The 22,650-nt window shown below is 47.0% G+C and overlaps 1 protein-coding gene, 1 non-coding gene and 1 pseudogene across 2 annotated transcripts; 1 reads left to right on the forward strand and 2 right to left on the reverse strand.

Annotated features, from left to right (window-relative positions):
* Positions 1-14: 14 nt before the first annotated feature.
* On the reverse strand, positions 15-692 carry LOC120662991 (phytosulfokines 4-like). Its single transcript, XM_039942030.1, has 2 exons — positions 421-692; positions 15-311 (listed from the first exon to the last, which is right to left on the reverse strand). The coding sequence occupies exons 1-2, from the start codon at positions 571-573 to the stop codon at positions 192-194; spliced, it is 273 nt and encodes a 90-aa protein (XP_039797964.1). The 5' UTR covers positions 574-692; the 3' UTR covers positions 15-191.
* A 4,556-nt stretch (positions 693-5,248) lies between these two features.
* Positions 5,249-12,049, reverse strand: LOC120662994 (annotated as a pseudogene).
* A 4,689-nt stretch (positions 12,050-16,738) lies between these two features.
* Positions 16,739-16,825, forward strand: LOC120663194. The gene has a single exon (XR_005670412.1). It is a non-coding gene; the product is annotated as a small nucleolar RNA snoR8a (small nucleolar RNA).
* Positions 16,826-22,650: the final 5,825 nt, after the last annotated feature.

Below are 22,650 nucleotides of genomic sequence, written 5' to 3' on the forward strand. Positions count from 1 at the left end.
TGTACATAGGGTAGGACAAATCAAAACATGGATCGCAATGGCATGGAAGCCTAGAGTTGAAACTGTTTATATATCCAACGCAGCATGCACTGAATTCACAGGAACAGATCAGAGATTCAGAAGGAACATGACTAGCACCAAGACATGCATGCTGCGATACGATCACTAGTAGGTACTAGGATTGAGCACAACTAGTTGTGATGCTCCTGGGTGTAGATGTAGTCGGTGTGGGCCGCGAGCGTGCGCCTCATCATGCACTCGTCCTCGTCGTTGGCCCCCTCGCACCCGCGCTCCCCCGCCGCCGTCGATCCCTGCAAAATTAACCAAACGTCATCGACGATCGATCGACCGGAGAACACAAGCAGCCACATCCACATGAGAAGGCCGACGCCGCCGCCGCCGTCACGCGCGCGTACGTACCTGGTCAAGAGAAGAGGCGCCGCCGCCGGGCGCCGTCGTCGGGTCGGCCCGGCCGGCGCTGGCCACGGAAGCCGACGCCGCGGCCAGGAGGAGGACCGCGAGCGCCGCCGCGAGCACCATCACGTTCTTCGCCGCCGCCGCCGCCCTCGCCATGGTCTTGCCTGCCGCGCGCGCTTGTTAGCTGTTCTTGGGGCCGACCGGGGGCCGAGAGGCGAGAACTGGCCGTGCGCGTCGGTTCCGGGACAGAATTGAAATGGTGGGAGCGGAACGGACGGAGGGGTGGGGGACCGGTATTTGTAGGGGGAGTGTGGAGAGGAGAGAGGGGAGACGACGACGAGCCGTTTGGCATGCGGTCGCACGTCGCTTGGCGCGTCACGCACGCCGCGCCACACGTACGGCTGCTCATGGGCGGACCGATTTGCCCCTGCGGTACGTCGTCCCTAGCTAGTTGTTGCCAGCAGTCAGTCCAGTCAGGCCTCACTGGCGTGGCGTGGCTGGTTCGATTCAGCGGTGCGGTGGTATGTGCGGGAGTTCAGGATGGCAACGGGGGCGGGGCGGGGCCGGGGGAACAATCCCCGCCCCCGACCCGATCCCCGATTCACCTTCACCGTCTCGACCCCGAAAGCCCTATCGGGGCGAAATTGCCCCCCGGCCCCGTTTCCTGCGGATCCCCGATCCCCGATGGAGCCCGTCGGGGAGGAGGCACGACCGGACGGCGAGGGCGGGCGGGCGGCGCGTTGGCGCCGGTGTCAACCGAGATAGGCGAGCGAACACTCGTGCCTGCGGTCCTGCAGCTCCAGATGCGGCGACGCCGGAGGTCGCCCTCGGGGAGGAAGACGAGGAGCGGCGGCGACGACGGATAGGGAGGTTAGGACGGGGAGGAACCGCGGAAGACGAGGACCTGTGGCGGCGGCGGATGTTGACCTCGGGAGGAAGATGAGGAGCGACGACGGTGGATGGGGGCGGAGAAAAACAAGGAGCGACGACGGCGACGGATGGGGAGGCGGCTGCGGATGGCGACCTCGGGAGGAAGATGAGGACCGGCGGGCGGCGGCGGAGGCGGCGGATGGGGGCGGATGGGGAGGCGGTGACGGATGGGGAGAGACCGAGAGGAGTGGAGTGAATGGGCCAGGCCAATAGGGTTTCACAGAGTTTAATGGGCTAGATTGTTGGGCCATGGAGCTGATTCTTTGGTTTTTTTCAATTTTTCGGGTCCCCATGGATCCCCGCGGGGCTAAATCGAGCCCGAACCCGCCCCGGCTCCATTTCGGGGCCCCGCCCCGTTCTCCCCGCGGGGGGTAAATCCTCTCCGTCCCCACTGCTAACGGGGCGGGTCCCCGCAGGGATCCGCCCCCATGGGGATTTTTGCCACCCTGAGCGGGAGTGTGGGACTAGTACGCACACAGCACGGTACCTAGGATTCTGTCTGTTTACGTGTTGCTGTTGTATCTGCAACGACTCGATTTCAAATTTTCAATCACTCTGCTCGCTTGGTTTGTCAGTAAATCAGCTAGCAATTCTTTTCTCTCACATCAAATCAGCACAAGCCACCAATCAGCAGTATTTCTCTCATAACAAATCATCATCAGCCACCAACCACAACCGAGCGAACATAATGAATATGTGCATGTATAAAGGGCGTAAATTTATGATGATATTAAAATAGTGTGTACTAATTGTGAGTTATGTTTGTCTAGTTTTATGCTACTGCCAGTGCCAGGTGAAGATGTGGTTTTACATACTTGTACTACGTCATAGTGGGTCGTTTGTGTTGGTATTTCGCTATTCATCACACAACTTGTGCTCGGAGCGTTGTTAGATTTGTTGCGTTTGGTATGTTTGGGACCCGTACTCAAGATGGGAATGGGCCGACCCGGCCCTGGCCTTGGACCCGGCCCCATGGCCTCGAGGCCAATTCCAGGGGTCATGGGTCGACCCATTTCTCCTAGATGTTATGGCCTTGATGGCTCATTGGGTATTATGGGCCTGTAGGATCTAGAACACCGACTAGAGGTGGGTGAATAGGCGGTTTAAAATCTAAAACCAATAACACTAGAGAAATTTAATTAGTAACAAAGAAAAACCCTATGTCATGCTACTATTATCTCTAGATGGGTTTGCAACCTAGGGTGACAAGGCACAATTCAAGCTCTAGTAAAGTAAATTGCTCAAAGTAAAAATAAGAATTAAAGTGAGCAAGAAAAGTAACCAAGCTTGACACAAGAATTTATCCCGTGGTGTCGATGACTTGCCGGTCACCCCTAATCCACGTTGAGGTGGATTCCAAGAATCAACCGCTTCTCTATCAAGAACCTCTTGATCTTGAGCCGGATTGAATCAAAGAACCGCTCCACACCTCGATTCCACTAGAGTTGCTCTTCACCACTCCGGTGAGGTGAGCACAAGACCTCTCACAACCGAAATCGAGGCTCCTCAACAATCTCCTTGGAGGTGTTCCACGAAATCCTCTTCTCCAAGCCGTCTAGGAGCGGCAACTCTCAAGAGTAACAAGTTGATGACGCTTGCTTGAAGTTTCCCTAATGCCACAAAGCTCAAACTCTTGATGCAATGTACTAGGAAGCTCTCACACCCTCAAGAATGCAATCTCTAAGCAAGTGTGTGTGAGGGAGGGATGCCTTAGCTCTAAGATGTCAAGTATGCAGTCCAAATGGCCAAGAGAGACACCCAAAGGCCGGGCAATGGGTATATATAGACATCCCCCAAAAACTAGCCGTTACACTCTTTTCTGCGAAATCGCGGACCGTCCGCATTTCAAGAACCGGACTGTCCGCCGTTATAAACCAGTGAGTCAGAGTGCATTTAATGAGTGTCAGAACTAGCCGTTAAACCCCGGCGGACCGTCCGCGCCCAAGCGGCGGACCGTCCGCAGTAAAGAGATCTGACTGACCAGAGACAAACAAGTTCTCTGGTACAAAAAACGAATTAGCCTGCAGACCGTCCGCGCCCCAAGGGCGGACCGTCCGCAGTTCACTTTTTCAGCCCAAACCAGATAAACAACCTCTCTAGTACAAATTTAAGATTAGCCGGCGGACCGTCCGCGCCCCATGGGTGGACTGTCCGCCGTTCAACTTTGAAGCCCACCAGAGAGACACCCTTTCTCGTACAATTTTGAAATAAAGTGGCGGACTGTCCGCCCACCTGGGTCGGACTGTCCGCCAGCCCACCAGTGCCTCTGCAAAGCTCTCTGGAACGGGCGCGGACTGTCCGCCCCTCGGGTGCGGACTTTCCGCTGTTACTCAGTTAGCTCTCAAACTTAGTCTTTTTCAAATCTTTTCAAAACGCAGTTAGCCCTCATGCATGCAACTAGACATTTTGAGCAAAATTGCACTAAAGACCCGTCAAGCATGAGTACACAACCCCTCTTGATAGTACGGCTAACTATCCAACAAATCCAGTCACTTTTCATCCACTAAACGCCTTGTGACCGGTAAAATACAAAAGCCCTATTTTATACCTTTGCCTTGAGCCCGAGCTTTGCTCATCATCTCCAAAACTCCATACGTTCACAACCAAATATCTTTCATCCGTGGATCAACCTATACTCATTATCTCAAATGAAATTGTTAATCCACAAACCGTTGTCATTAATTACCAAAACTCGAATTAGGGGCCTAGATGCTTTCAGGGCCGACCCAAATATTTTTCTATAATCATAAACCATGAATACTATGAACACTTTTAGAAAAGATAAGATTCACGATTAATATATATCACAATAATACGTTAAGATTGTTAGCAATGCATCAAATTAAATATATTTACTAGCGGTCCATGATTTCAATTTTATCCATTTTCACCTCCAACGTATAATATTCCTCATTATATTTTGAAGTATATAGAATCTAACAACTTATAACTAGTTGTATTTAGTCAAAAGAATGAAGAAAACCAATAAATGAAATAATTTTTTTTAATATGACAAGTGGGTCGACCCATAATACCCATCGGGTCAATAGGTACCGGCTCTATTGACCCATTTTGGAATTTAGAATCGGCCCCTATAACCCATTGGCCCTATTTTTGTGGATCGGGTCAACTACCCAATGGGTCGACCCGACCCATTTCCATCCATAACCCGTACCAAGAAATGGTATGTTTGGGACACGTACCAAGAAGGTCAGCGACGACCGGCCGGCTCATTGAGTGCCTTTTGTATTCGCAACAACCTTTGACGTGTCTAGTTCAGGGTTAACCTTACCGGTGGGAACCGGTCCGGTTTCGGCCGGTACCCAACCGGCCAAAATTCAAAATTTAAATTTAAATTCAAAAAATGAAAAACTCTCAAAAAATTCCTAAAAATACTTCAAGTTGCGATGAATCTAATGGTATCAAATTTTCTCAAAAATTCGTTCATTTAGTATAGTTTGCAAAGATTTAAAGTTAAATCAAAAAAGAAAAAGAAAAAAATAGGCCGGACCATTAAAGCCCACCAGTCAAACCGGCCGATAAACCGATCAAACCAGTCGGTAAACCGATCAAACCGACCGGTAAACCGATTGCACGGGAGCTTTTGAATTTGGCTTTGAATTCAAACCGGTCAAACCGGCCGGTAAACCGGTAAAACCGGCCGGTAAACCGGTAAAACCGGCCAGTAAACCGATCAAACCGGCCAGAACCGGTTGCACGGAAGCTTTTGAATTTATTTGAATTTGAATTTGAATTCAACCGGTTCCGACCGGTAACCGATCAAACCAGTCCGGTAAACCGGAACCGGAGCCCGGCGGTTACCTGTTTGGAAATAAAACCCTGGTCTAGTTGACCGATTTGCTTTGCAGCCCTTCGGCCGCTACCAGTGAGTGTGACACGGTAGCAAAATGCTACTTCGATTCATTTAGCATTGGTAGATGGGCAGATGGATACGCCATTACAGATTGGATACTCGAAACACAACCCATACAAATACTACCATACCCAGGGCAAAGCAACCTCTCTGCATGGACTAACAGCAGTCTCCAGTAGCTGCAGCTGTTGCTGAACTTAAACCACAAACAAAATGCAGCAACACGACAGCAGAGCTCACGTCAGAGCGCAGCTTGCAAGGGCTATTTACATGGCCTAATCTACTACTGCAGGCAGCAGGCGCAAACGCGCAGTTCAAACAGCCACGCATCCAAAACATCGCCTGATTAGTGATTAGCGCGGCCTAGGAACACCTCATCGTCACGAAGGCGTAAGGCGAGCAAAAGATGCACTAAGAACCAAACCGCAGTGCCGGCTTTGCCGAGTGCTCAGCTCGTGAGCGCTGAGAGCATGCCACCGCCGCTCTTTGTAGGGACGACGACCTCCCAGCCGGGGCCCTTCAGGGGGATCAGAGGCGTCGCGTCGGCAGCGCCAGGCGGGCCGGAGAGGTCGCTCCGGTTCATCAGCTTCAAGAGGTCCTCGTCGCTGATGTCGGTCTGTACCAGCTTGTCTTCATCTGCCTGCTCGTCCCTCAGCAGCGCCAGCAGCTCGGCCTCCTGCATTCCCACAATGAAAGAAAGCACATCAGCAAAAAAACCTTTCCAGTCGACCAACATTCATATTCGTGTAGTTTTTAATTTTTTGCCATTTGCACTATAAGAAACAACTGATTTGCTACTCGCTATTGTGCTTGGCCCAGCTTGGGATGCATCGAGCTATTACATCTAAGGCATTTGGCTTCACTCTGTCTTGTTCAAACTGTCCCTTGCCGATCACCACATGCTCTAGCTTCAACTTCCCAAAAGCTCTCTTAATCATCCGTCCCTGCAAACATGAGAAGATGATTAAACCTATACACCAAGAAATATTTAGCCAGGTAACATGTCTGAAGATGACTGATCATCCAACTGCACCTCAACAGAATGTGAAGTAGCCAGCCTGTATACATGCACCGGGCGCGTTTGACCAATCCGGTGGCATCGATCCATAGCCTGCAAATCCATCTGAGGATTCTGGAGGGTAAAGCAAAAGTTCATTGTGTTAGAACTATCATGAGTAACGGAATGTACATACAGCAAATAACAAGAAGAACAGCTACATTTTTTAATGAAACATTTCAGCATATGGACATTATGTAATTGATTATAAAAAAAAAAGAATTACCCAGTCACTGTCATAGAGGATACAGGTATCAGCAGCAGTAAGGTTGATGCCAAGGCCACCAGCCCTTGTGCTCAGGAGGAAGATATTCATACTGCTATTCAAGTCATTGAATTCTGCTATCTGCCATAGAAAATAGAAACAAACAAACTTGTGAGGAAACAGCAGTAGATGAAAATTATCAAGTACTTAATGGAGGAAGATTGTTTCCCTCACTGAAGATGTGCAAAAGTGTTGGAAAGCACCTTTTAGTTTTTACAAACATTGTTTACCATAAACGCTCAAGTTATGTGCTTCAAAGTGCATACATCACTACTGTGCACAAATCATGACATAAATAGACTTGACAGTTGCAGGGGACAAAGAATTGATATAGGGACAGAATGAACAATTTTCCGGTGGGACATGATAACTCTCCAATACAACTTTGATAAAAACGCAAACAGTAATACAGAGTGCGTATTACAAGATATCCTGATCCCCCAAAAATGCAATTTTGAGAGCTTTAAGTTGTATATTCAGAAACTGCAATCTAATAATGCCTTCAGCAGTTTGCAATTAAGATATAAGTGAGCATATGTTATCCGATCAAGTGCCAAATTGCTGTCAATGCAAACAATTATGAAAGTAACAGACTAACAGTATGCGCATTCCCTAAAAGCCTGAATTATACAGCCAAGCAGGGTTCAACTTCCTGTCATGTAGATGTTGTAAAGTAACACACTGTCAGATTACCACATTACCTGCCTCCTCCTTTCTTCCAATTTAACGCTACCATCAATTCGGCAAACGTCAAGGCCTTTCGAATCTAGGTAATACTCAATAATGTCCAACACTTTTGTCCATTGTGAAAATACTAGAACCTACAAACAGAACTACAGTTGAGATAAAGATAAAAATAACAGACTTGAGTTAGCGCCTATATATATGACAAGGACCATATACCTTGTGCTTTTGTGAGAGCAGGAAATTTAGCAACCTGTCAAAAAGTTGGAATTTGCCACATTGTTCCAGAATCTTTTCGACAGGTGGATATAAACCTGCAAGAGACAAAAAGAGAAATCCACAGAACAAAAATGTCAGGAAACAAGCACATAAAGGCACATATATAACAACCAGGCACTGGCCAATATAAGGCAAACCTGTTGATTCAAATGGAGATTCCAAAAGATCAGGATGGTTGCAATTCTTCCTCAGTTGAATTACTAGATTATGCAACTTTGACTTTATACCAGGTCTCTTCAATACTAGTGTGACAAAAATGGGTCAATTCAATTTTGGTTACTTAGGAACATAATGGTGTAGTGGACTGCAAGTTTAAAGTGATATATGCCAGCATACCAATATCTGATTCCTCATGCAAGTAGTTATCAAATGTTTTTTGAACCAAGTGATCCTGGATCTGCTTCTGATGTTCAGTCATGTTGGCATAAATGATTATCTCTTTCTTTCGTGGAAGCATCTGTTCTACATCCTCCTTCATCCGCCTTAGAAGGAACGGACGCAAAATGGCATGAAGCTTTGAAACAACATGAACCCTTCTCTTCTCTTCAGTTTCTTCTTGTTTTTCTTCATTCCCTTTCCCAGAAAAATCAAACCTTGAAAGAACATAGTTGTCAGCACAACACAGTCAAGGTAAATAAAAATAATCATGGAATGTTTAACAGAAAATACACATGTGTTATGGTGCCCAATCTATATAGCATTTTAGAAAGTAAACAGAGTATACAAGAGCAAACAATGCAAATATAAATCACTGCTAATTTTGGACAGATATTTAAGAAATATGACATCCTGATGCCCATCTACAATTTAAGTCAGCAAAATACTTATTTTCTATTCCACATACTTGCATTTCAGATAGAGCATGAATATAGCCTGAAAATTTCACATTAACTAGGAAAAAGAAGTATCCGGTGCAATGAACAGTGCAGCAGCTTCATAACAGACAAACAAAAGAGTGTTTGTTTCAAGAGCAGCACTTGTATCATTCATTGTGCAATTACAGAATTTATGGATGCAATACATGGCGATGGTAACAACTTTATTAATTTTAAGATATTCCTTTTGACAGGCATGCCAAATTATCAACACATGGAGAGGATATGTACCATGGGCAGAGCAAACCTAGATAAAAGCTGGCCCAATGCTAAGTTGGAAGGGTTTACTTGATCAAGACCTATACAATACATTATGCATCACGATGGCAATTGGTCACTGATAAATACAACTATTGCCCCTAGTGTATTGTATTCGCAATTCAGTGCTGAAAGTTGCTACTAAAATTGAAGTACATAAATATAAGATTGAAAAGTACAAAAAGGAAAGGCTAGGTGAATTATACCATGACTCAAATTCCTGATGTGATGAGAATATATCAGGCAAAATGAAGTTCAATAGTGACCACAGTTCTGCTAGATTATTCTGCAGGGGTGTTCCAGTCAACAGGAGTTTATTATCCATTGGGATGCGCTTTATCTCCCTCAATAATTTGCACTTAGAATTTTTCAACCGATGCCCCTGGAGAATGAAGCATGGAACTGACACATAAATACAAAAAGGGTAGAAAATCAACAAATGAGCAATAATTTAGGGATTAAGCTTTTTACATCACCTCATCCACAACAACATACTTCCACTTATGCACAGCAAGAAATTTAGCATCTGACATAGCCATCTCATATGAAGTCACAACTATTGGAAAATCAGGGCCAACAGTTTTGGGCATAAATTTTCTTCTTATATCTGCACGGGCCACCTTATCTCCATGATAAATGATACTAGCCAGAGATGGAGTAAACCTGAAATCAAGTGTCGTGACATTAGAACATCAATGATATGGATGGTGAAGAAATGTCTTGGATAGTTACCTTGAGATTTCATTCATCCAGTTTGAGAGAGTGGACAGAGGAGCGATTATCAAGTATGGACCATGCATGCCATTCCCCTTCAGATGAGCAAGAAATCCAATTGTCTGGATAGTTTTCCCAAGCCCCATTTGATCAGCCAGTATCCCATTTAGCCCATTCTGCCACAATGATATAAGCCACTTCACACCCTTTATCTGGTATGACTTCAACTTCCCACCAGTCAATAATGGCACAAGATTGGCCTGCTCCTTTTCCCACCTTTCTTCTTCTGAAAGAGTACAATCTTCCACATGACGATCTTCGCGAGATCTTGTAAGCATGGCTGCCACCGCTGTCTTAGCCTTTTTCTGAACAATCATGTATTTTTTGTTGTCAGAACTAATAAATGACTAACATAGAGTATCCATTAATAATAATTTTTTGTCAATCTTTTTTCCTTATATATTAACTTGGATGCTATCCTCAAAAAATATTTGAATAAGTTCCATAATTATACATCAATTTAATCAGTAGATGCACCAACTCTAAACACCTGAAAACAAAACCATAGAGCATTTCCTCATATCGTGACCCTTACTGAGGAATGCAACTGCATCCATGCAGCAACCATCTTTGAACAACCTTTTCAACGATACCTTTGAATTGTTAACTACAACAGGACGCTATAATTAAAATGATGAACAGCACAGCACTATCCTAAGCATAAGTCCAGTCAGAACTAATAACATAGAGTATCCATTAATAATAATGTTTGTCAATCTTTTTTCCTTATATTAACTTGGATGATCCTCAAAAAATATTTGAATAAGTTCCATAATTATACATCAATTTAATCAGTAGATGCCACCAACTCTAAACACCTGAAACAAACCGTAGAGCATTATCCTCATATCGTGACCCTTACTGAGGAATGCAACTCCATCCATGCAGCAACCATCTTTGAACAACCTTTTCAACTATACCTTTTGAATTTGTTAACTACAACAGGACGCTATAATTAAAATGATGAACAGCACAGCACTATCCTAAGCATAAGTCCAGCAGTAGTAGATGCTTATATTAGTGGAATCAAGGTAAGCAGACTGGCCCCATGATCCAAGACCAGTGGAACAACACATGCTAACAACTACAAAAGATGAGTATTGTATAAGCCTGCACTCACATCATTAAATTGTGGCTTGCTTTCCTCCCTCTTCGGCCACGTCCTTCTTCTTCTTCTTCTCCTGTGACTCTTCAGCAGGAGTTTCAACACTTTCCTGATTAACAACCAGACAACAACACCATCATCAGCAAAAAGAAGCAAATCACTACATGAATGAGAGCATACAAAGAGTCAACACAAAATGAGATTTTCATACATCAGCGATTTTATCCATGTTCTCAAGTAGAAACTCCGAAAAGAGTTGCGTCTTCGATAGCAGCTCATCTAACTTGTTATACCGTGTCTCAGGATCAAAAGCATGTCTTGCAGCTTCTTCCCTCTTCCGGGCTTCCTCCTCTTCCTCTGCCTGAAGCCTGGCCTCCTCAAGCTGCTCTTCTTCCTTTTTCATCACTTCCGAGATGAGGGACGCATCACCATTCTTGGCCTCCAGGTCAATTGGTATAGATGATCTTGCATTGACGAAATCATCAGCTTTCTCCTCCTTAACGACAGGGAGCGAGTCACCACTGCTGGCCTCGAACTTGACAGGCAGAGACAAGCTCACATCCACAAAATCATCGGCTCTCTCCTCTTCTTGCTTAATTGGCTCAGTGGCAGGGGAAGGTCCCCAATTCTTTGTAGGGGAGTTAGCGTTGGACAAGGAAAGCGTCCCCATTCTCAGCAGCCACTGATTCTGGGGAAACTCGGATTTGATCGCTCACAGTAGGCAAGAGACCTGCCAGAAGAAGTGTAAGCTCAGTGTAGTTACCAGAAATAAATTTGATGCGGGGAACTACAAAAGCAGATCCATTTCATCCTTAAATAGAAATTCGTCATCAATCCAACTCCATTCCAGTTCCAAGGGCACTCCAAATGCACTAATCTAATCTGCTTGCCCATGGTAGCACAAGAAACAAATAGATTCCGATGTCCTGTGACTCTCACTCTCTTCACTAATAATAAGCACAAAAACAAAAAGATGCGCCTACCATGCTTGAACCAGCTACAAGAAAACTGAATGTTTTTTCCACCAAACACAACGGTTAACTAAAACTGAGGACACACAAACGGAAACGTAGAAGAACAAGAGATTCCATCAATAGAAAAAAAGGAATGCTTGCGTTTTCCTGCACAGTATCTCCCCTGAACATGACCTGTGCTACTCCGATACTCCCCAACCCCAACCTTCAGTAAACCCAACCCAAGACGGATTTCTAATTCTCCAGCCAATACGAAGAAAATCCACACAGGATTCGCCGGTCCGACCAAAAGTGGGAACAATGCGATACTGTTTATGGAGATTAGGGGGGTTAGGGTTTGGAGAAAATGGGGGCCCGGGTTCTACGGGTCCAGAGGGAGGGCGAGAGAAATCAGAAATGGCAGGCGGCGCCGGAGAGAGCGCGGCGGAGCGTACCTCACATATGCCGTTGCCTCGTCGCCGCCCTCCCGCGCGGAGGGAGAGGGAGAGCGACCGAGCCAGAGGGACTGTCCGAGCGAGAGACCGGGGGAGTGGCGGAACGAAATGGGGGGGGGGGGGGGGGGGGGCTAGGGTTTCACGGCGCGCGGGAGGCTCCGAATTGGCGGGATGCCGGGAGGGGGAAGGCGGGAGGCCGTGCAAAGGAACTGGGCCTCGTGCGGTCTCAGCAGGGGGTTATGCAGGCCCATTCTAACCAGCCCGGTACTGTGACTAAGGGCCCATAAAAATTGAGGCCCAGATCGCGTCTGGGCCAGACATTGGGAGCAGGAGGACGTGACGGTCCAACAACTCCCTCCTCCTCTCAAAAAAAAAACAACTCCCTCCTCTGCTCTCATCAAGGGGAAAAAGTTTCTCAAAAAAATCAAGATGAAAAAAAGGAAAAAAAATAAAAAGGTGCACTGCCGTCTGCCGACCTGGCCGTCGACGGCCGACCTGTGATCGGTCGCCGGAGCATGCTTTGCCTCGTTGCACACAAAGCCCACACCTGACCTGGAAGCCTCCCTGAACCGTCGCCGTCGCTAGGGTACTGCGAAGAGGCCGCGGCGGAGACGCGTGTCGGAGCGGCAGCTGGCTGGAAGGAAGAAAGTGGGAGGAAGATGGAGGCATGGAGCTGGAGCCATGGAGGATCCAGCCACCGATGGGTAGCCGGCGACCTCCGGGGAGCGCAGCGCCACACGTCGAGTACATGGACTGGCCCTCCCGATCGGCTTTCGCCGGGCAGCGCGCCCCAGCCACCAGTCGCGTGTCCACATCACGCGCCTTTTCTCCGCCTCGCCACCCGGCCGGCGTCAGGAAAAAGATGGCAATGGAGGAAAAGATTCAGGGAGCTAGGAACGGAAAGCAACGGGTTGCAAAAAGGTAGCAGATCGATCGTTTTTCATCGGAGAACCTTCCATGCATGCTGCTCCTGCTAGTGGTTGGTGGTCTGCTGTTTCTTCCTCCTCTGTCTCGACGACGGTGAGCGATGGCTTCTTCCTGCAAGTTCTAACGGGAGAGAGGACACCCATGCGTGGCCATGATGATGATCGATGTCGAGGCTGTATTGGCGACCGGCCGGCCACTCCATGTGCGAGTGTCCACTGCCTGATGAAACTCTGTAATCCGCCTTTGAACGGACTGTCACCCTCCAAGGGACTGTTGCAAACTCCAGCAGGGCCCTCAAGAGCATGCGAGGTCGATCGATCTCCAGAACTCCGGAAGTTAGATTGCTGAACGTTCAGGAACTACTGTATTTTTAGTATGCACGCAGACTAAGATCATCAAACTGGATATTTCTTCTTCTTTTTCTTCTTCTTCTTCGAGAACATGCGTGGGCGCGTGTTTTATTTAGAGGACAATGCGTATTTTCTCCTTAATCAGAACCGCATGTATATTTTTACTCTGAAACTGGTGTTTGCTGCTGGTGCTATTTTCAAGCATTTCATATGAATGCAGATCTGCATGTGCAAAGACAAAGATGGTGAGATTTCATAGATGCTGCATCCATGGGGTGGCCACTCTCTGATGCAGTGGCGGAGCTAGAAATGAGCTGTAGGGGAGCCATTTTGCTTAACTTATAAACATATTTACTAGCAAGCTGTTGTAAAAAAATTCGTCTTTCATCGTATTGGTATTTTGATGATCTTCAAGGTAGAAAAAGCACACTCAATGCTCCCTGTTGAAACTGGTAGACTGAGAAGCAACCGAAGCAATCTATCATTCAAGTGTGCCAAAATCTTGTACTGCGAAGACATCAAAACCACTTTTTCTATTTATATTCTTACTGGAAATGAAGCAAAGAAGATAATATGCTCGGTGGTTGCTCTTTGAATACTCTAACCAAGAAGAAAAAATCACTGAACCAATTAAACTTGAAATGATGCTATGTGATTTCATTTGGGCCAAGGGGGGGGCCACGGCCCATGTTTGCCGACATGTAGCTCCGCCGGTGCTCTGATGGCGATGCCTGCGGTCCTAAACTACTACTAACTACTGCTAATGCTGTTAATTATAGATAATATGAGTTCTTTTCGCCAGTGCACTTGGATGTTTTGGATCATATCTTTCGGCGCTAGGTTCAGTTGCGCTGCTGATCGAAGCTCCCTAGCTTCGGAGTGCCTTCATGCATGCACCAAATGAAGATCGAAAGAGGCAATTATTCCCCCAAAGAACCAATCCAGTATATCCCCACCAACTCGATCGGAATAGCTAAGACCAAATCCCCAAATAACCAACTGCATATCCCCAGACCCCAGCTCGATCGAGGAAAAGATAATAATTCCGAGCTTTTCTTTTGATAGGAATAAAAACCTTTCGAGCTTTTCTTTTCATCACAATAATCAAGGACTAGTTTTAGTTGACGAGCAAAATAATCAAAGAGGCCTTTCGCCGTGCTTCCCGTCTCCTTCTTCAGGTCGGCATCGGCAGCTGGCGTGCTCCTCTAGCAGGTCGGCTCGTCCACGTGGCGCCCGCCCGAGCCCTCCTGCTCGGTGCCATGGCTCCATCAGGCAACAGGCACGCGGAGTACTGGCGCTTTTGAGCAGCGCACCCGGACGCAGCCATGTGTCGAGAGCTAGACGAAAGCAAAAACCTCTCCACTCAAATTGGTCGGTCTCGCGGTCGCGACCGCGATGCGTTTGGTGAGGAGAATCGCAGGTCCAGACGTACTCGAGAGCAGTGTCAGTGTCACCCCTATAAATTTGGGAAGCTCGGCGTCTTCGTCCTCCCTGCACACTACTTCTTCTTCGAAAACAGCATCGTCTACGCGTTCTCTCGCACAATGCTGTCACTGGACGAGGCCATGCAGCTCGACTTCGCCGGCGCGCTGCCGGACATGGACGTCGGCTCCGGCTTCGGTTTCGACTTCGACCTCGATCTCGATCTCGGTTTCGATACGACGACGTCTGGTGCCGGCCGTGGCGGCTTCGACTTTGATCACATGGCGACGTTTGATGCTACGATGAAGTGCGGCGCTGCTGCTAGCACGGGCACCGGCACCACGTCGCCGGCGAACGCTGGCATCGGCGCCGACGACGACGCGGAGGAGCGGCTGCGGCGGCTGAAGCGGAAGATCTCGAACCGGGAGTCGGCGCGGCGGTCCCGCGCGCGGCGGCGGCAGCGGGCGGAGGAGCTGGAGCGCGCCGCGGCGGCGCTCCGGGCCCAGGGGCGCGCGCTGGCGGCGAGGCGGGACGCGGCGGCGGCGCGCGCCCTGGCCGTGCGGCTCGACAACGCGCGGCTCGGCGCGGAGGCCGGCGCGCTGCGGCGCCGGCTCGGCGAGGCGCAGCGGCAGGCCGTCCTGCTGCTCGCGCTGGCGCGCGCTCGCCTGGCCGCGGCGGCGCGGGGGCCGGGCGCGGTAGGCGTCGTCGCGCCGCCGCAGCTCGCCGCCGGCGGCGCTGCGGGGATGATGACGTCGTGACGCCTCGCCGGAGTTTTGATTTTGGCTGCAGCGTTCGTTGTGATACCTACCTGTGTTTTGAAGGTGTCAGTGTGACAGTGTCACTGTCATCTACTGTACGAGCTACCTCTACGGTGGCCACATAAGTTTTTTTTTTCAGTTTCTTCAGTCAACGCCAGTTCCCCACTTCCCCTTGTCTCAGCAAGGAGACAGAAATCGAGGCCAATTCTCTAGCGCCGTTGAACAAGGTCTGCTCCATATCTCGATGGCTCCATCTGACCGGCCATCTCCATGGCAGCACTTCCTGCATGCTTGAAACATGCTTGGGTTGTCGCAGAGCACACACCTTGATCAACTGGAAGCCTCCATGATCCTCCTCCCATGAGCCGCCGCCGTCGTCGTCGTCACCAGCTACAACAAATCGCAGACGCGTGGCAGAGCAGGAGGTGGAAAAGGAAAAGGAGAGGATCCGAATATCCGATCCGACCTCTGAATTCAACAATTCAAAATAATTAATTTCAACAATTTATAAAAATTCAATCAATATTTAAAAATAGTAGATTCAACATTTTTCAGAAACACATACATCAACATGTTGAAAAAAAATACTACCTTGAACGATTTTTACAAACTAATTCAACATCTTAAGAAAATGGATTCAACATTTACCAAAACTTAAATAATCATTTTACGAAAAAAAATCTTTCGGCAAGTTCCTCTCCTCCTGCTTTGGGCCGTACGGAGACCCAAAATTCTCTCCCCAAGCTAGTGAACAAGCCCGATCCATCTATTGTTCGTGGGCCGCAGCCCATCGGAAAATCTAGGGTTTCCCTTCCGCTTGCCCGCACTATATAACGACCCCCGCGCCGCGCCTCCATCCCCAGCCTCATCGAACGGCTTCGCCTCGCGCCGCCGCTCCTCTTCCTTCCCGCTTCGTCGATGCGATCAACGATTCAGCGCTTGTCCTCCTCCAGGGGTTGCAGAGCTTGGTTTCGTTCTTGCGTTTTGCCGTTTCTCTTCTCATCTCTCGCTCGCTGTTTGTTCTTGCGTGGGTGATCATGGTGGTGATTTGCGTGGGTGATCATGGTGGTGATTTGGTTTGGGGGAGCACTGTCCCAATGGCCGGCCGCTGCTTCCTCTCGGCGTGTCCCGGTCTCTTTCTCGAAGCGAGGCTCCCGAGACGCAACCCGGTGGCGCTTTAGAGCCCCCATCCGTTGATACGCAGTCGGATGAGGGGTTACGCTCGCCTCTAAATTTGGTGATTTCTCACCGACCATCCGATGTGTTCGGCGATTTGTTTTTTTTGTTGTTGATTTTGCCCGGATTGTTTCCTGCTGAGTACGAGTTGAGAAAGCCAAGGATGGTGATTGTGCTGTTCTGGTGCGGTGATTATAAAAACATTCCTCGTCCTGATGGGAGATCCCCCGTGATCGACTCCTATACACCCATAGAATCTGAGCACCCTGCACACGATCCAACCTTTTCTTTTCTTGGTACAGTTTTTCTTGAATTTCTTCTTTTTTCCACACGTTGATTGTTTTGCGACAATGTCTCTTGGTAGAACCGACCAATCGGCTCCTCGCCAGGACACGGGAGACGCTCCAACTGTAAGAATAGGCAGTTGTGATTGTGAATTAAAAAAATGAGCAACAGCTGCCATTGCGAGTTAAGAAAAAGGATAACAGCATTAGGTCTAGTTCCAAAAGTTTTTAAGATTGTCCGTTACATCAAATTTTTAGACATGTTACATCAAATATTAAATATAGTTTTAAAAAATAAATAATTGCATAGTTTAATTGGAAATGAGAGATGAATTTTTTGAGCTTAATTAGATCATGATTGGACATTAATTATTAAATAAAAATAAAAGTATTATATCAGTTAAATTCAAAAAATTTCGCGAAATAAACGCCCTTAGGGATTAGTAGGGACGACCCGACATGAGAGATGTGTAGATGTTAAAATGTTTATCCCAACCTTTTCTGCTGAAAAAAAAGATGAATCTGATGTTTGAATCAGGGAAATAAAGCCCTCTAATCAAACGAATTCCTGGTAAAGTCCCTTTTAAATATACATGGTTCCTATCACCGAATATAAATTCGAAGTATATTAATGCGAAGGCACAAAACTGGGACGAGGCTAAATCCGAGTTGGGAGGCCTGATATGCTGATTTTTTTTTTTTTTTTTTTTTTTGTCTCTGGGGGAGGAAAGGCCCAATTTTAGTCTCTGTGGAGAAAAGGCCCAACAGTTCAGCCGGCCTACCTTGCGACGAGCCAACGACAGGTGCTTAAAACTCACAATGTTACAAGCTAAGCGAGAGAAGACCTCCATTGTTGTTTGTTTCGCCACCATTTCCAACCGGACACAACTCCTTACTAGTAAATTGAAAACATCTTGGCGTGCATTAAACTAACAGTGAATGCCAATGCTATTTTTATAACATGACAACAACGACAGCACGCAATCTTGTTCCATGTAGCCGAATGATGCATTAACCAAACAATAACTGAAAAATGTGCCTGGCATTCAGGATGAATTTAACAAGAACATCCACAGCTACCTTAATCATAATGGCATGCACCAGTCGAGCTTCAACAGCTCAATAGAAAACAAAGGATTTCATAGTAGTAGCTCTTCCAGAAGGCACCAGACGCAGGCCTAAGATGACAGGTTCATCCATTTCGCGCAGTCTTCCTCTTAGAGCAGCACATCAGACATCAGGGAACCTCGCCAGCGATGAAAGTTTACCACGATCTGAAAAGATACCATGCACAGATTAAAACCAACATTCCAACTTAGTGTTTACAATTTGATTGTCTATGTACAAGTACTACTGCCAAGGGTTTACACAGCTGAGTAATTCTGAAAAGATAGGTAACTGCATAACATGAGATGAACAGGTTTGCTTGCATATTTAGTTCTCTACCAATGCAGTCCATAAGATGTGAAAAAGTTTGGGTTTTGGTACTATAGCACATTTCATTGTTACTTGACAAATAATATTCAATTATGGAGTAATTAGGCTTAAAAGATTCAGCTCATGCTAATCAGTTAGACTATGTAATTAGTTATTTTTTCAACTGCATTTAATGCTCCATGCATGTGTCCGAAGATTCGATGTGATGGGTACTGTGCAAAAATTTTTGAGAACTAAATAGGGTCTTAGGTCGTTTTTCTCATGCCATGTATTCAGTTTGCACTACCACCCACAAATGGTATGTGGTAATCTTTAGAGACTACTAATTATAGTATGACTTTGTTGAAAACCCAGAACCAACAAACCAAGCAAACATATAGGCACATTAAAGAAAATGCAGGGCGGCAGGAAAGTACAAGGTCGTTTAAATATTTGCAATAGCCTAAAAGCCACCTCATGCTTCATCAAGTGCACAAACTATTAACTACACAACTTCATATTTTTGCAGTCACTAGTTTTTTTCTCTCAGTGTGGCCTGTTACCAGAGCTTGGAGTTAGTGATTTCATGCTTTCTATTTCCTTTACCTCCCCACCCTTCTTTTCTGAGGATTTGCTTGTATGAACATTTTTATTCCTTCTTTAAAACAATGATAAAAAAAAGAAACTATTCGACCAATCAATGGGTCGAACGAAAGGGAGATATTTACTTTGCATCCAATGGGCTGCTCCATATAATAGCATAAGAAAAATAATCAAACTTGAGTCTAGACTTCACAATAAACATAGAAACAACGTGTGCCTTTTTGGTTTTTTACCGGATAGCCTTGACACCGATTTTCCAAGTTTTTAGTAAAATTATAAAACATCTGAGTTCCAGACCTGTTAGAAGATGTTCTTCAATCTATTTACAAATGATAACATATTGGGTGAAAGCAAATTACAACCCAGATATTGTATCTCCAATTGTTCGTCCAAAAAATTTGACATAATCTTGACACCTCTTTTGAAGATAAGATATGCACTGAATGCCATATTAAAATTTCGTGAAAGGGAAGTGACATAGACAAACTACAAGTAATTTTAGTTCCAAGTAGCTGAGTTGAGCATTGCCCAAACAGTAGCTGAAATTTGCCTGACATACTAAACTGAAATGCAACTTTTCAACATTATACAACAACAACATAGCCTTTTTTTCCCAAGCAAGTTAGGGTAGGCTAGAGATGAAACCCGAAAGAAATAAGTTCAAGGTTCAGGCACATTGATAGCTAGTCTCCAAGCGCTCCTATCCAAAACTATCTCTTTAGAGATATTCCAATCCTTAAGGTCTCTTTTAACCAACTCATCCCACGTCAGTTTAGGTCTACCTCTACCCCTCTTTACATTATCGACCCGCTCAAGAACCCCATTACGCACCGGCGCCTCAGGAGGCCTTCGTTGGACATGTCCAAACCATCTCAGCCGATGCTGAGTAAGTTTCTCCTCAATTGGTGCCACCCCTACCCTATCCCGAATAACTTCGTTCCGGACTCTATCCCTCCTTGTGTGCCCGCAAAACCACCGCAACATCCGCACCTCTGCTACACTCAGTTGCTGCACATGTCGCCTTTTTGTAGGCCAACATTCAGCACCGTATAACATCGCCGGACGAATTGCTGTCCTATAGAATTTGCCTTTTAGCTTTTGTGGCACCCTCTTGTCACAAAGGATGCCAGAAGCTTGCCGCCATTTCAACCAGCCAGCTGAAATTCTATGCCTAACATCTTCATCAATGTCGCCATCCTTTTGTAGCACCGATCCTAAATACCGAAAAGTATCCTTTTGGACCACCACTTGCCCATCTAGACTAACGTCTCCCCCCTCATGCCTAGTCGCGCTGAAATCGCACATCATGTACTCGGTCTTGGTCCTACTAAGTCTGAACCCTTTCGACTCTAACGTGCGTCTCCACAGCTCTAACTTACTATTAACCCCTGCCCTACTCTCGTCAACTAGCACCACATCATCAGCAAAGAGCATACACCAAGGGATCTCACCTTGGATATCCCTTGTGACCTCATCCATCACTAAAGCAAATAAATAAGGGCTCAATGCTGACCCCTAGTGTAGGCCTATGTTAATAGGAAAGTCAGTGGTGTTGCTATCACATGTTCGGACAAACGTCGTCGCATCCTTGTACATATCCTTAATGAGGGTAATGTACTTAGTTGGGACTTTGTGCTTCTCCAAAGCCCACCACATGACATTTCTCGGTACCTTGTCATATGCCTTCTCAAGGTCAATGAAGACCATGTGCAAGTCCTTCTTCTGCTCCCTATATCTCTCCATCAATTGTCGTATTAAGAAAATTGCCTCCATGGTTGACCTTCCAGGCATGAACCCAAATTGGTTTTGGGTCACACTTGTCACTCTTTTTAGGCGATGCTCGATAACCCTCTCCCAAAGCTTCATCGTATGGCTCATCAGCTTAATCCCACGGTAGTTAGTACAACTTTGAACATCGCCCTTGTTTTTGAAGATAGGTACTAATATACTTCTCCTCCATTCTTTAGGCATCTTGTTTGACCGAAAAATGAGATTAAAAAGCTTAGTTAACCATACTATTGCTCTATCTCCTAGGCATCTCCACACCTCAATGGGAATACCATCAGGGCCCATCGCTTTACCTCTCTTCATCCTCTTCAAAGCCTCCCCGATCTCTGCCTCCTGAATTCTCCTCACAAAACGTCTGTTGGTATCGTCAAAAGAGTCATCTAACTCAAGGGTAGGGCTCTCACTCTCCCCATTGAACAACTTGTCGAAGTACTCTCTCCATCTATCCATGATCTCATCATCCTTCACTAGCAGTCGATCTGTCCCATCCTTAATGCATTTGATTTGGTTGATGTCCCTTGTCTTCCGCTCGCGGATCCTAGCCATCCTATAAATGTCCTTCTCCCCTTCTTTCGTGCCTAGCCGCTGATACAGGTCATCATACGCCTTACCCTTTGCTACACTCACAGCTCGCTTTGCAACCCTCTTCGCTAATTTATAGCCCTCGATGTTGGCTGCACTCTTGTCAAGATGGAGGCGCTTGAAACACTCTTTCTTCTCCTTAATAGCCCTTTGCACCTCGTCGTTCCACCACCAGGTGTCTTTCCCCTCCTGTTTGCCTCCCCTACTCACGCCAAACACCTCTGAGGCCACCTTCCGAACACATGTTGCCATCTTTAGCCACATGTCATCTGCGTCTTCTCCTTCTTCCCAAGGCCCCTCACCTAACATCCTTTCCTTAAACGCTTGTGCCGCTTCCCCTCTAAGCTTCCACCACTTTGTTCTCGCAATCCTGGCACATTTGTCCCGGTGGACACGTACCCGAAGACGAAAATCCGCCACCACAAGCTTGTGTTGAGGGACAACACACTCCCCAGGTATCACCTTACAATCTAAGCAATCACGTCTATCCTCCCTCCTAGTAAGGATAAAGTCGATCTGGCTCGAGTGTTGTCCACTACGAAACGTCACAAGATGGGATTCCCTCTTCTTAAACACGGTATTCGCTATCAACAAGTCGTAGCTTAACGCGAAGTTCAACACATCCTCCCCCTCTTGACTCCTGCTACCATACCCAAAACCCCCGTGCACTCGCTCGAACCCTACATTAGTCGCACCCACATGGCCGTTGAGATCTCCTCCTATGAAGAGTTTCTCGCTGGTAGGCACGGTACTAACCATGCTATCTAGATCTTCCCAGAACTGCATCTTGGTGCTCTCACTAAGGCCTACCTGAGGGGCATAGGCACTGATCACATTCAAAACCGAATCTCCAGCTACCAACCGGATTAGGATAATCCGGTCGTCTTGCCTTCTAACCTCAACGACTCCATCCTTAAGGCTCCTATCAATCAAGATGCCTACACCATTCCTACCCGGAGTTGCTCCCGTGTACCAAAGCTTGAAGCCAGTATCCTCAACCTCCTTCGCCTTCTAGCCCTTCCATTTAGTCTCCTGAACGCATAGAATATTTACACGCCTCCTAATTGCTACATCAACTAGCTCTCGCAACTTACCCGTTAGGGACCCTACGTTCCAGCTACCTATACGAATCCTAGTTGGCTCGGCTAGCTTCCTTACCCTTCGCACCCGTTGAGGGAAGTGCGAAGACCCTTGCTCATTTTTCACTACACCCGGGCGTAGATGTAGCGCGCCATTCAGGTGACGACCCGACCCTTGCTCACATATCATCGTACCCAGGTCATGATACGACGCGCCCTTGGGGGGATGGCGACCCGGCCCTTGCCCATTTATCACCACACCCGGGTTCCGATGTAGCGCGTCGCTAAGAGGGTTACGCCCCAACGAGTTTCTTGTGGGTTTCAAATCCATTAGAGTGG

This window comes from Panicum virgatum, chromosome 2N, assembly GCF_016808335.1.
Source record: "Panicum virgatum strain AP13 chromosome 2N, P.virgatum_v5, whole genome shotgun sequence".
Lineage (NCBI taxonomy): Eukaryota > Viridiplantae > Streptophyta > Magnoliopsida > Poales > Poaceae > Panicum > Panicum virgatum.